Below are 14,984 nucleotides of genomic sequence, written 5' to 3'. Positions count from 1 at the left end.
TGACATGTTCACCTGTTGGATGACAGGCAGTGTGATAATTGTGACCATGTTTGTAGGTCACATTTAGCTACAGTGACATATTCCCCTGATGGATGACAGGCAATGTGATAATTGCGATTGTTTTTGTTTTTTATGCTGAATTGACATTGCTGTTGACCATCCTCAGTGATTATCTGGATGCAGGATTAATTTTTCTCCAGTATTGTCACATGACAGGAGACAGGTGTAGATAAAGTGTTGAGGCTAACAGGCAGTGATGTCGTTGGATGTTCTGATGCTGATTCTGCAGGTGCTGCTGTAGATGCTGATGCTGGATACGAGGATGGGGTTGATGAGGAGTGTGAAGAACCGGTGGGGATTGTCTGTCCAGACGCTAAAGCAGGGTTCTGGTTATTAGGCATTTCGAGTTGGCAGTGTTCTGCGGGCATTTTGGATGTGTACAGTCATACTCTCCATTTCTCCTTTCCGCTTTTGATGGTAAGTGCTCCACCAGCTCTTAATCTGGCTTTCTTTGAGTGGTTCCAAGCCTCTTTCCCTCATAGCTGGAATGCAGTCCAGTGGGCAGCCCTTACACCATAGTTTGACTCTGTTAGAAAACTCAATCGTAACCTCCTGCTGAAATGAAAACTGTCCCCTTTCCACCACCAATTTTTAGGGCAAAGCCTGGTTGTAGGAAGTTCACCTTGACCTGATCAGTACCAACAATCTCAGAGGAATCTGAATTTGTTTGGTGCTCCATCTCATGTTGAACAAAACGGAGCCTGTACACTTTTTGACTACCATTTTGAGTTAAAGCTAATGTTCCTTGAAGGAGAGGAATTTCTTCAGGTAGCTGCACCTGTGGCACCTGCGATAGGACTTGTGTGATTGCCTAGTCTTTTAAGCTGCTGTTGGTTGTTTTTAGTCCGTTACAGTGTCATCATGTGAGCGGGCTACAACTCCTCCACTGTTTGGGTGAGAAGTTGGAAACTTGAAGCTTCGAAAGAGAGAGTTGTTTTACGTCAAATATTAAATCAAGTCTCTTCAGGGAAAATAATTCTTAAGAACTCCGTCAGTAATATATTGGTATGTCTAACTTGTACCTTGTCTATCAAAATTTGAGCCCATCAAGAAAACGTGTATATAACAATTTTCTACATGCTGGTGGTGTCGCCTGGCATCAAGAGCTTCCTTTGAATCAATTACAGATGAGTCTTATTTCAGTGTACAGAGCATCATATCACCATAACAGTGAATTGGAAATTAAGAACAAGAAAAAACATTAAATGACATTTGTTTTGCTAGAACGGCCTATAATTACTTCAAGACAAGTCCACATTGTATACAGGAATCAAATGACAAAATTAATATTGCACTTATTGAAGGAGATAGTCTGTAACAAGAGTGGTGTCCATGTTTATAATCACGTGTTCAAGAGTTGTTCTCTCCTCAATCTCTACACTCACATTCCTTCACACAGTTTACTTAGTCTGAAGTACAATGGTAATGCTTGTTATGGGAATTTATTGTTTTATAGGACCGGACGACATGCAATAATCAAAGTTCATCATGTTTTACTCATGTTGAGAGCACTGCTGGTCAGTCTATATCTAATCAAACAGACCAGCAAAATGTCACTGGAACTCTGTTGCTCGCATCTGTTGAAACAAAAGCGGAGACTACTTTGTCATGAATAGCTTAAAGATCTCAACAAAACAGACGCATGAGAACTGTCACAATCCTGTTTAATGCTCTCTGATCACAACTGATTACACAACAACCCTTTTTCTCCCACGCTAGGGTTCCTAAGGCTAAAATTACACATGATTACAAAGTAAACAAAACAGCTATCAGTTAACAGATCTTGACAGATCCGCTTGAATTTCTTTAGTCACGCTAGTATCACACAAACACCTAAGTTCTCCATAACTTTTCTTGATTTATGCAAAACAAACAATATTTTTTTCATCAGCCGATGAAACATATAATTCTTAACAATAATTATTAGATGACAATAAAAATTCACCAAGCTCTTACGCAGTAAGCACATCAGATAGCTCTTGCACTTCTCCGATTACAAAATGGAAAAACATACAAGTCAGTGATAGATAGGACCAGTCTTAAAATATGCGCATATGCGTTTTTACTGTGTCAAGAATGCATCTGTGTAGTTCGCTCAATTAAAACCTGCACTGTATTGGTGGCAATTTTTTGCTGTCCCTAGTCTCAACTCTATGACACCTAACAAATTTACATTATATAATTCCAAAATATGTTTATGGGTTTACTTTTTTCCTTTGTAGCTCATAGAAGAGGTTTTGTTCATTGGGAATGAAGTGACACCATTGTATTTCAAGCACATGTCAGATGATGACAACATAGGACTATTAAACAATAACACTCAACTTCCTGGCTACTTTATTCACTTTATCAGGGAGAAAGAAGAATAAAGGCATTATGCTCTAAGATGTAATGCACCAGTCAATGTAAATCCCCGCCCCCCCCCCCCCCCAACCCGGGCAAAGGCGGGGACTTGGACTAATAGGCTGGAGAAAGTAAGTAAATGTTCCCGCCCCCGGGGCAATATTTTCATGCAAATGCCCTTGATTGTCCCCGCCTACCAGGGAAAGTTTACGTTTAAAAAAGTCATATGGAGTGTTCTCGCTGCAACCATGTTGCACGAGTAAAACATGAAAAAATACATTTGCACAAAACTTAAACTTTTTTTCCCAAAGGAAAATCATTGCGTTGTTTTATACTCCTTCATGATGGCCACAGCAAAAACACTCAAAAGATAGTCAACTTGGTCACAACAATAAACAGACTTTTATTTGATATCTCTGATGCAGCGTTTGGTCACAAAAATAAACAGACTTCTATTTGATATCTCTCATGCAGCGTTTGGTCACAAAAATAAACAGACTTTCATTTGATATCTCTCATGCAGCATTTCATTGTCTCTTCCAGGGAACTTCGCCACCTATGACAAAAGATTAAAATTTATATTAACACTGTGAAAAGCAGCTCTGTTAATGTACATGGTCACTGTGTTTGTTTGCATATTCGCCACTTCTATTGAGACTGGATTGAATTTGCAAGACAAAACAAAAATTGACCTTAAAATTGGGTAGTGTTTTCCCACCCTCCCCTTTCCCTGTTAACAGTGCCTGCACGTCTACCTAAAGATACTGAAAAAGCATGAGCAAGTATCTGCCTACCAGCACATTCAGGGCAATACCAGTCACCATCAGGAATAACATCAAGAGCCACACAAACATAATGAAACCACTGATACTTGCACTTTTCATGATCACATGCGATCATGAAGTCATCATCGGATTGGCCACAGGGACAAAATCCAGTTGTTTTCTGCTGTGCTGCTGCAATGCAAGGGAAAAAATTACAATGTCCATTGATCAATTTAATAAAACTTTTACACCTGTACATGTAATTTACAAGTAAAGCTATTGTTTTCAACCTCTGAAACAATGGCTACACTTGTTAATCACACTTGTAAAAGGGTTTTGAAATTGCCCATAGCACTAGTATCTAAAAGGAACATTTCAGTTCATAGATACTATAATTCAAATTATATAATTACCATTTTTTGCTTGTCGTGTTGCTGCAGCCTCTTTTGCTCCCATCTTCCTGCGTTTACTTACTTCCGCCAGGTGACTAAACCACATTTTCACTTCCTTTGAAGTCAATAAAGTTTCCTTGGCACACCTTGTAATTTCAACATCACTTATGTTATCTGCATCCACTGTTTTGGTAAGTTTAGAAAACTCTCTTTTCAACACAACAGAAGGAGGTTCCATGACACTGTCTCTGGTTGCATTTGTAGTCAAAGAGGCAATGGAATCCTCAGCTGACAAGTAGTGCCCCGCACAGCTCTCACAGTCTTTGCAGTGCCCACCCCAAGGTCGGTTTGGGTCCTTCATAGGCATTGGTAGACAACGAAGAGTGGGACCACCATCATACCACTTTGGTTCTGTAGGAGGGATGCCTTTTTTGCACACTGGGTGAAAGCAGTTAGGCTTGTAGCACGCGTATAGAAAGAACACATACTGTTCTGGAAGCCCTTTAACTAAGTGATTGTTCCTAACTTGCCATATCTCTTCAAAATACTTGTAAAGTACTGGTTCTGTCTTTTGTAGTTCTTGCTTTGCTTTTTTAGAACCATGTAAAAAAATTAACAATTTTTCTCTTCTCTCCTGTAAATATCTGGCATTCTCATCATGAGCACCCTTGAAAAACTTGATAGTTGTATTTCCGAATGGTGCGTCTTGTACCCTATCAATATATACTTCTGTGGCTGCTTCCAAATTTTCTTTCAGTTTTTCTTCATTCAGGCCATCTTTGTTGAAATTCGATCCATTCAGTGTGGAGGGGATGAAGGCATTACTATGTGCCCTTGCAATGCAACCATTGACCAACTCAACTCGGTTTAAGAAACTTCCTCCACTGTTTCGTGCTGTAAGACAAGTACATATCTTCTCTTCAACTAGATGAACCTCTGTCCAAAGAAACTGAACCTCTTGAATAGAAGGTCGCTCATCTGTGGCACCATCAACCCGGATGCAATCAACAGGCTTCCCAGATACGTAATCTTTAAACTCTTGGGTTGCTTTAAGAAACTTGAAATCAGCAGCATGTTGCGATGGGTTCTTTTTAAAGAAAAAATGGTCCTTCACCAAACCAGCAGCTCTTTCTTCATTTGTAAGAGTTTCCATAAAGAGATAGAGGACGTTTGTAGCACAGAGGAGTACTTATTCACAAAATCTGTACGCGTTGTGACCTCTTGAGCTTCAGAATACAGTCCTTTGTGCTGGCAGTGTGTGTAGGTTGTGTCAAGTCGAAACCCTGCTTGGTCGTCTCTATTTAATAGTAGCTTGTCATGCCCATCAGTTAACTGCAATTTGTCAAGAATCTTGTACATGGCACAGCTGTAATGTGCATCTGGGTTAAATTTTAAATTGAAGCCCTTTCTTGCTCGGCGACACGTTACCTTTGCCACACCCTTGTACCTCTTCGATGACAACTTTCGTTTGTTGCGTACAACACATAGCTGTACAATTGTGCCATACCCAATCTTGGCGTCGTATTTTGTTTGTAAATGTTCTTGAATTGAACGAAATGATGCTTTTGGGCCTCTTTTTCTGTTCCCATCGAAGGTTGTCACTCCAGTTCTTCGCCATGAATCTGCCCCAGTTGGGCAACTACACTCTACTAACTGAGGACACTATGACTAAGTTTAAAAAAAGAAAACTATGTATTAAATTATCAAACTAAATAAACAATTTACCACATTTTAACATCCTCTGTGTATTATTAGAGTACAGACCCACGGAAAAATGGAAGCTATTTGTTTTATACAATCACCAAGACATTTGAACACATTTCGTGAGTGAGCATCATGTTGACTGAGCTGTGTCCGAAACTTTCCAACAAACATTTAGACTACTAACAGTATTACAACACTACTAACAGTATTACAACACTAGTGCTCTCAACACTGTGCCATCCCTTTTTCCCTCCCCCAACGCTCTCCAAAGGTACAGCACAAGAAAACAAGTTTGAAACAGTTCATTTGTATTTTGTACATTTATCTTTGCTGTAAGTCCAGGGACTTTTGGTAGGGTTCTTTTTCGGAGTTGTTTTGTATTCTTTGTTAGGTGATCTTGCTTTAGGGGGGACTGTCATGATGACTTGTGAATTGGGAATTTTATGGTTACAAGACTTGTGGCGGATGTTCACCGAAGTTCATCCCAAAACCTATTTGGAAACGCTTGCTTTTAAAATGTCAAATACTTTCCAGAGACAACAACACAGCGCTCTTTTATGTGGTTGGCGTAAATAAAAAATAAATAAGAATAAAGAAATTAATTAAGATTTTGCTTTTTAAGTGCCAGGGCTATAGGTCCCCCAGACGTTTTTCCATTTGAAGAGCATCTGTATTAACCACTCAAAGGTGGGGGTATCATAGGAGCCACCCTACTCATTGTAGTCTACTTTGGCAGTTAGACTTTCAATTTGTGTCTCAATAATAGCTGACTTGCATGCTTTCTTGAGTTAACAATCCTGTAATTTCTATCAGTGTAGCTTACAAATCCTTTTTGTTCTGTTTATTCACTTATTTGTTTACTGGTTATTTAAGTTATATTTTAGTTGCTGCTGTTGCTTTGTAAATTTTGTTAATAATGTCAATTTGTAAACACGAAAATTTATTTGCATGTAGCTTAATAGTCATACCTACCCACCTCGACTAGCTTTTTTAGCTGTTTATGGGTAGGTATATACCTAACTTGTAACTGTCTGTTTTTAATAAAGTGTTGTTGTTAACGGCAAAGGCCAATAAGTTAAACTGTTTTGTCAAAATTAACGCATGCTATGGAAACTTATGTTGGTTTAATGAACTATATGAATGAGATGTGAGGAATTTGGAAGGACAGAGAATTCCTACGGTTAAACTGCTGAGTCAATGGAATATGGCTTATGTGGCTAATGGAGAGGCCAAAAAAGTCGGTGATCTTATTGAATTTCTTAAGGCGGGGGTACACATGAAAAAAATTACTTTTTGTAAGCAACTGTTATTTTAAAAGTTTATTTCAAAACCCCAGTAAACAAGAAAGCTTATGAACTATAGATTCTGAAAATAGCAATTATTTGGACTTTTCGCAATTTGTAACCTGACACTGGTTCAAAATTGTAGCCACATGCTGTCCATAACCAAACTATAGTTGAGAATAGATATCTGCCCGCAGATTTCATGGAATTATGTTATTAGGGTATCAATCTAGAGCCAAGATATCGCCGTCTTAAATGAGCATAGAACTTTTTGAGATGATAAAAACATTTGCCTTAGTGCCCCTCCAAAGTTAACTAAGATTTTTGAGGCTGGATTTCTGCAATAACTTCACTTCAAATCAACATATGAAAAACCTCTATGCTCATTTAACTTAACTCACTGAGGAGAATAAGCACTGAAAATTTTACATCAATCGGATAAATACAATTTGAGATATCTTTTCTCAAAGACCTAAAGTACGGAATCTGAGAAAACGAGCGTTAAAGTTACGAATGTCATTTTAGGATTGCTACTTAAGCTTTAGAGGTAGCAAGTTCATGTCTTCAGTTCAGAATGTCCACAAGCAACTTTAGAAAGCTCCTGCTTCATAGCAGTCTCCATCTTTCTCACGAAGGGCCTCTTCTCGACGGGTTTTCCTCTGATCCTCTGCTTGCCAACGCTTCCTTTCTTTTCTAGTAGCCTGCAGGTCAGATTTCTTGACACGTTTCCTCTCCCTTAAAAGAGAGGCCCTCTTTGTGTACTTTCCAGCTGGAATAGAAAGCCTTTGCATCACTCTTTCTCTCTGCTAGAAGGTCCTCTGTGGAAGTGTAGCACTGCAGAAGCCACTCCACAGCCAATTACTTTGGCACCGTGATGTTTGTGTTTCGGGCACCTGCCCCAAACCAGAGAATTGATACATTCATTTCTATTCTGTGTAGCACCCAACACACACCGTTCTAAAAGTTTGGTCTCACTCAATGCCATAAAAGTGGGGCGTAACAATTCAAGGAAAACCTCAGGTGGGCAGTCATCTCCTTTATAGGTTGAGGTTCCTGTCGCCAGATCTTGTTGCCACTTGCACCAAGACTTCTCACCAGGAGGACAATATCTGTGCTGTTTTGCTTGATTTTCAGCTTTTACAGAATGGTGCAAGGTGGCTATGATATTCTTTTTCATGGTATATACAGCCCACATTGACCTCCCTTTCTGATGGATTAGGATTTGAAAGAGTGTTTTGCCTAATGGCTAGGCCGTAGTATCTCTGGATGTTTTATTTTATCATCCGTGAGGCGGCCGCACCCTCCAATCGGCTTCCCATCAGCCAGTTTGCCTTTGGTTCTGGACTTTAAGTTTAACAGGTGCTTGCCCATTCTGTTCTGGACATGTCCAACACAGTCTAGTTTAATGACCTTACAGTCTGGATATGTGTCCTCTACAGTGTTAAAGGCCTCGCTGTCAACATTGCACACCATCCACTTGTATTGGATGTTGTGCAGCTCAACAGACCTGTTCCACAGTTCTTCTGCACCCTTTGCTTCCATGGCAGGTGAACTTCCTCTAAAGTTGATATCACAATTACCAGAAGCTACATGTTCCATTTGCCATTCTTCAAATTCCTCTTCAGATTTACACTGTGCCTCTTCAACCGAACAACTCTGGCAGGACTTGGAAAGCGGGAAATAATCCAGCACTTCCCCTGTGTCCACTGAAATAACAAAAAGAACTCCATGAAGGGAGGTAAAGCGTCTTTTAGCCCATGTACCGTCAAAGCTGACTGCGGCGTCCACAACTTGGTCACTATCTTCATCACCATTTTCAGCCAAAACATGTTGCCGAAGCTGTTGTCCTGCTTGTTTCATGTCATCTTTTGCTTCAAGTTCAAGAGCCTCAAGGATTGTTTCTACATGCTGATAGTAAGCTGTTTTGGTAATGCAAGGCATATTCATAATGCTACAGAAGGATGCAAGTCCTTCGTACCCACCACCAGTCTCAATTGAATGGTAAACAATACGCCTGTTGACATCAACAGATTTCCCCCGCTTGCTGATAAAAGAGGAAGTTTCCAGGGTTGTCTCATCAAGACACAAGCTACACTGTGCAGAGAGATTTGCCATCAGTCCTCTTCTTTTTGATTCATTTTCTTGAATCGTCAAATTCCCTAAAATAGCAGTGGGTAAAAAACCACAGACAAATAAATGCGAAAATGACATTTTTCAGGGACATCATTGTATGACACTGTACATGAGGGAAAGTGTCAGACCTTCCATACATATTTCGACAGCAAAATGAGCAAACAAATAAGTCATCAGATGTTTTTTTAATATCTTAGAACACTGAATCAAAGAGAAACTTGATGACACAGTTTAAACATTTGGCACACAACCTTAAATAACAATTGCACTTGACCACATGTAAAGTTTTCGAAGTCAAAATACGTCACTTATCTAATGTTTACCTTCCTCGCAGACATGTGCCATGGTGAAAGAAGAAGAAAATTTGTTGAGATCTATTAGTCTGTATCCTTGTCCTTGAAAATCGCTTTCCTTGGAGCTTTCTGAGGAGGCATCGCTGTCTGGTAAACTTATTTTTGATCTTGATGCACTGATCGGGTGATAAGTGTCAGATGCGGAGGATGATGAATCGGGCGATCGCGAAGTACCAGGCGTTGCATCATCAATTTCACTCGAAACGGCTGTTTCTTTCAACTTCTTGGCGTGTCTCTGAATTCCTGAGAATCCTTTACCTGTGCTCAACAAAACCTATTTGGAAACGCTTGCTTTTGAAATGCCAAATACTTTCCAGACAACACAAAGCGCTCTTTTATGCGCTTTACGCAGATAAGAAATAAATTAGAATAAATAAATTAATCAAAATTTTGGTTTTCAAGTGCCACGGCTATAGGTCCCCCAGACGTTTTTCCGTTTCAAGAACATCCGTATTAACCACTCAAAGGTGGGGGTATCATAGGAGCCACCCTACTCATTGTAGCTTACTTTGGCAGTTAGACTTTCACCAAAGAACAAACCAAACAATGAATCCACCCCGAAGGCTTTAAGGCTGGTTTTCACTAGCGACGAAGTCAGAGTCGTAGTCATAATCAGAAGTGTAGAGCTTATGATCTAGTGAAAACAGCGTTCCGATTCCGGAATGTAAGCGACGACTCTGACTCCGACTCGGTCGCTGGTGAAAACCAGTTTTTAAAATTTACTGGGCTGTGCAATAACATACGGCCTTTAACATTGACCACACACACCGCTCGTACTGACTGAAAGATATCATAAAATAAAATGTTGCTTTTATCATGGTAGTTGCTGATATCATGCCGTGTCCTTATCAACAAAAATCCTAGTGACAGAAACTTTTTTAACAGGTGCAGAAAGGCCCAATACTGAAGAACTGTCTTCATGTCTTTCATTTCCAGAATACATTGCTTCTGTTGTAAAGGCCACATGGCTTTCTTCTAGGGCATCAAAGAAGGAATCTGGGTCAAATATCTTGTAAGATATTTTTCGGGTGCTACTGTTGTAGGATGGCTGTGATTTGTGGGAGGTATCTTTCACAGCATTTACTTTGAGTTTGGCTTTTCCAAGCAAGTATTCAAAGTACTCTTTAGGTACTTGATGGCTGTCAACTTTCACCCATCTACTTGTTAAATAGGAGGAATAATCAAGGAAGACATCAGTAACATTGTTCATTCGATTTGTTTGTTTTGGTTAGGTTTTTTTATTCTCTCTCTACATGCACCAGCACCACTTTTGATAACCATAGTTTCTTCAAGAGGCTTAATTTTTTGCGTCCCCAGCAACGGATGTACCGTGGGGGCAGGCAAAAAAACATCCTTTCGGTTCCTCATGTTTCAACTTAAATTCACGCAAGATAAACACATCCAAAACCACATTAACCAAAAACCGAATGACCTTAGTATTTCCAGAGGCGTAAGAAGGCCCAATGCAAAATACATCGATGCAAAATCTAGTGACTTTTGCATTTTCAGAGGCATTAGAATGCCCAATATAAAACCAAGAAACCTTCACAGATGTAGCGAGGCGAGGTCAACAAGCACATCAACAAAAAACCCAGTGACCTTAGCATTTCCAGAGGCGCAAGAAGACCCAATGCAAAATACATTGACACAAAATCTAGTGACTTTCGCATTTCCAGAGGCGTTAGAAGGCCCAATACAAAATCAAGAAACCTGTAACGAATGTAGCATCGCGAGGTAACTAACCACATCAACAAAAGACCCAGTAGGGGAACCATTTTAAACCAATTCCCCAAAGTTTAAAGTGAGTTAAATTTATTTTGTTTAATGTTTGTTTAAATTTGGCCCAGTTATTAAGTGATAAAATGAGAACTTCATAAAGAAGGCCGTAATACAAGCCAGCTCAAAAAACTAAAACTAATGCAATAAACAACATGCCCTGAACAGAAAGCCAAGAAACCTTAATAAAAAAGACTTCTGCTGTTTTTTTGATTGGTAAAATAAACGTAAATTTCTTTAACATTTTGTTTTGTTACTTAAGTTTTTTTCTTTTTGTTATTATTTTGCTTTTCAATCTAGTTGTGCTAGTTTTTATTTTTATCGCGAATTATTGCGAACTACCAACTACATGACATATGACAAATTACTATATATATTTTACATTGACGTTAAATTTTAATTTTTTGTTTACTGTCCACACAATATTAATTATTTTTGATAGTTTAAAAGATCGTTATTCTACTCATTGAATTTGTTTGGACACAGTATTTGTGTCTTGTGGCTAAGGCAACTCAAAAAAACAAAGCCAGCATACAAGATATAAACAAACAGTTCTGATTTCAACTCAAATTCATGCATAATAAACAACAAGCCTGCGAAATCACAATCAGCAGAATGCAAACAAGTCTTGCGATATGAAGACCATATAGTCATGAGATCAAAGAAAAGCCTGGATCGCTGCTACACCTTTTCGTTAGGAAGTATCCGAACTAGTTATCGGTTCAACTCCTGATAGGAGCACTCGGATTTCCTTTTTCCGAGTATGCCTGTGTCACTTTCTAGAATAATACATCAGACAACAGACGTAAGGTAAACAACCAAATCAGGTAATTTCAGGCAACGAAAAACCCAGTGACTTAAGCATTTTAAGGGGCGAAAGAGATTTTAGAATTTTTAAGAGAGTTAATTTCATTTTGTTCAAACTCAAGAAGCCTTTCAAGGTCAGAGAAATGGAGAGGGATGACTTTAAAAGATTGATTTTTTTTTTGTACACAGCCGTGTTTGTGACTTGTGCCTAACAGACCATGAAAAAACCGATGACAATACACCCCAGCAAGCAAATCCAACAGATAAATGGCCTTAGCTTCCATGAGTCTCCTTTAGCTCAGTTGTAGAGCATCCGAACTAGTAATCGGAAGGTCATAGGTTCGACTCCTGATAGTAGCACTCGGATTTCCTTTTTCCGAGTATGCCTGTTTCACTTTCAAGAATAATACATCAGACATCAGACAACAGATGTAAGGTAAACAACCAAATCAGGTAATTTCAGGCAAAGAAAAACCCAATGACTTTAGCATTTCAAGGGAGGGGATTTTAGAATTTTGAAGAGAATTTTAGACAGTTAATTTCATTTCGTTCATTGTTTGTTTGAATTTGGATGAGACCAAACTCAAGAAACCTTTCAAGGTCAGAGAAATGGAGAGGGATGACTTTAAAATATTGATTTTTCTGTACACGGCCACGTTTGTGATTTGTGGCTAACAGACCATGAAAAAACTGATGACAATACACCCCAGCAAGCAAATCCAACAGATTAATGGCCTTAGCTCCCACAAATCTCCTGTAGCTCAGTGGTAGAGCATCTGAACTAGTAATGAGAAGGTCTTAGGTTCGACTCCTGATGGGAGCACTCGGATTTCTTTTTACCGAGTATGCCTGTGTCACTTTGAATAATACACCATTCTCAGATAGGAAATGCTCGCAAATAACTTCTCCAAGAAACCCAAAGAATGTAAGATAAGAAGAAATGCTCGCAAATAATTTCTCCAAGAAACCCAAAGAATGTAAGATAAGAGAAGAAATAGAAATATGTAAAGTACCTCTTCTTCAGGGCCTTCATTCTCCACCAGGTCAAGGTAGAAGAACCTCTGGGGAGCCGGGAGGTGTTTCTCCGCGATCTTCAAGTCTTTAACTTTTTCAGGCTTGAGGGGGATGGGCCCATCGTAGAGAGCTGGGGGGTACCGTCTGTCTTCCTCCTTGATAACAAGGTCCACTTTTGTCCACGGCTCCTGGCGGCTGAATGTTGACCGGAACCAGACCTGGCGAGGATGATGGACAAGCCTGTGGGTCCCGGATGCTGTTGTCTCCTCTCCCCAACCAACATTGAACCACTGCTTTTCTCGGAGACGCACAGGCTGTCCGGCGGTGTCTTTTGGCTTTAGTCGGTACTTTGATTCCAGGTATTTCTTCCAGTCTTTAAAGTCGTCCCTCCATTTCTCTAACAGGGATAGGCTTCTTGAGGTTGGCCTCTTTTATGACCCTGAACCAATCCTCTGGCAAATAGACCACACTTTTCCTTTTCCGCTTTTTGATCTGTGCGAAATTGGTGTCATTTTCAAGGAAAGTGTGGCCCCTGGCCAGAAACTTGTTGTCCAGGGTCTCATAGATGCCGCGCAAATGTAGGTTGGCGTAATAAAGAATAATTGTAAAATTCTTGTTCTGTCCTCCGCAGCCGTCGGAGTAACTGACGAAGGACCTGAATTGAAAGGAAATTAAAAAAATTGTTCAGTTACATTCTGTTTAAAAATAATCATCTTTTGCTCCTTATGCAAGCCTTCGCAGGCACAGTATGTGACCACAATAATCCCCGAATTTTTGGGCTCTTTCAATTTTGACGAAAGCCAGTAAAAATCAGGCGATTTTTACTTTTTCAAATTACCCACTCTTATTCTTGCCAGTAGCATTATCGTTTTTGACGTTCCTGGCATACGAATTCAAAATGATGGCAGAGAGGAGATAGCCGCACAAATAAGACGAGATGAGCAAAAAGCAATTTAATTAGACAGGTCGTAAATATGAGTAAGATTTTATGACGACTTGCATTTGACGAGATTGATGCTTGACCATCTTTCATTGTAGCCTGATTTTAACATCACTAGGTTTCAGTAATTTGGTTGTATTTTTAGTGGGAGACACATAGCTACTAGTGTAAGCATAGAAAACATCTTTGAAAGGTACCAAACAGTTTTCCTTTCGTTTGCAAATATTTGATGGCACTAAATTGTGTAAGCTAACCTGGCTCCTGTGCCATTCTCCTTGAGGTAGGTTTCGAGGCAGGAGGCGAGCTCTGCAGATCCTCGCTTGGGTACGGTTTCTGGCCAGATGTTCATAATTTCTTTGTTGGCTACACAGTCATGGATACCAAAGTTGTAGGTCCACAGCTGGTAGGCGTAAAACACATCGTTGTGCCGTAGTGTTGGCATCTCAAGATTTTGCTGGAAGTCGTATGTAATCATATTGACGGCATCTTTTGATCGTAAAGGGATGCTGCCGATTTCCCTCCTTTCACCCCGCCAGCTGTAGATGGCTGCCTTTTTGTCGTCCGTCTTTGACTGGAAACCCTCTTCAATAATAATAATAGTAATCTTTTATTAGGAAGCTTTCATTCACTAAATGTGGTTTTCAGAAAGGTCCTATAAAGATTAAATATACAAAAGGTTAAAAAATACAATATATAAGACAAAACTACAAAATGATAAAAACAGCAATTCAAACTAGAAGCTGAAACTACAAAGACTTAATGATCATCGATGGGGTTAAAAACTTCAAATTGATAAAAAATAAAAAAAATAAAAAATGATAAAAGCAAAAAAGCTAAAACTACAAAAATTCTTATCGATAGGATTAATTAAAAAACCTGGCAAACATGTTTCGCTTAAAAGTAGAAATATTCGGCACATTTCTGGTCTCTCTCTCTAGTTCATTCCAGTCTTTGAGAGAGTGATGGCAAACTCTCTGCTTTCCCCAATTTCTGGTAACACGGGGTAGTCTGAGCATGTCTTTGTTCCTTGTATTATAATTATGAATGTCACTGTTTTTTAGTAAATTCATAGAGTGGTCCATAAGTCCATTAATGCACTTGTAAATATATGTACAACGATGGTAAGATCTACGTTGTTCTAGGTTCAGCCAATTTAAAGTTACCAGGGCATCAGTAGCTGATGCATGCCAGTATAAAATTAAGCATAATGGATTTACAATATTCTTCATGCCACTAAATAATCATATTTTTCAGGGACAGACAACAGAATGTGACACCTGGCACACCGCCTTCTTCTGATGCTCTTCCTTTTGTTTCTCCAGGCCACGCCTTTCCTCTGAACTTGTCGCCGCAATGATTGTAATTGCCATCTCGTCACACCTTGCACATGTGTTAGTTCGAGGATGTCCAAACCC

The 14,984-nt window shown here is 39.4% G+C and overlaps 1 protein-coding gene and 2 pseudogenes across 1 annotated transcript; all 3 read right to left on the bottom strand.

Moving 5' to 3' along the window:
* Nucleotides 1-2,819: 2,819 nt before the first annotated feature.
* Nucleotides 2,820-5,397, bottom strand: LOC146453910 (uncharacterized; annotated as a pseudogene).
* Nucleotides 5,398-7,136: 1,739 nt separating this feature from the next.
* On the bottom strand, nucleotides 7,137-10,242 carry LOC146453909 (uncharacterized; annotated as a pseudogene).
* A 2,470-nt stretch (nucleotides 10,243-12,712) lies between these two features.
* On the bottom strand, nucleotides 12,713-14,149 carry LOC146453908 (uncharacterized). The gene is made up of 2 exons (XM_085095996.1): nucleotides 13,824-14,149; nucleotides 12,713-13,284 (listed from the first exon to the last, which is right to left on the bottom strand). The coding sequence occupies exons 1-2, from the start codon at nucleotides 14,042-14,044 to the stop codon at nucleotides 13,005-13,007; spliced, it is 501 nt and encodes a 166-aa protein (XP_084952122.1). The 5' UTR covers nucleotides 14,045-14,149; the 3' UTR covers nucleotides 12,713-13,004.
* Between the last annotated feature and the right edge of the window lie 835 nt (nucleotides 14,150-14,984).

This window comes from Pavona decussata, unplaced genomic scaffold (genome assembly GCF_977016875.1).
Source record: "Pavona decussata unplaced genomic scaffold, jaPavDecu1.1 SCAFFOLD_321, whole genome shotgun sequence".
Taxonomy (NCBI): domain Eukaryota; kingdom Metazoa; phylum Cnidaria; class Anthozoa; order Scleractinia; family Agariciidae; genus Pavona; species Pavona decussata.
Note: the sequence above shows the minus strand (reverse complement) of the source record. Positions and strands in the feature narration are given on the sequence as shown.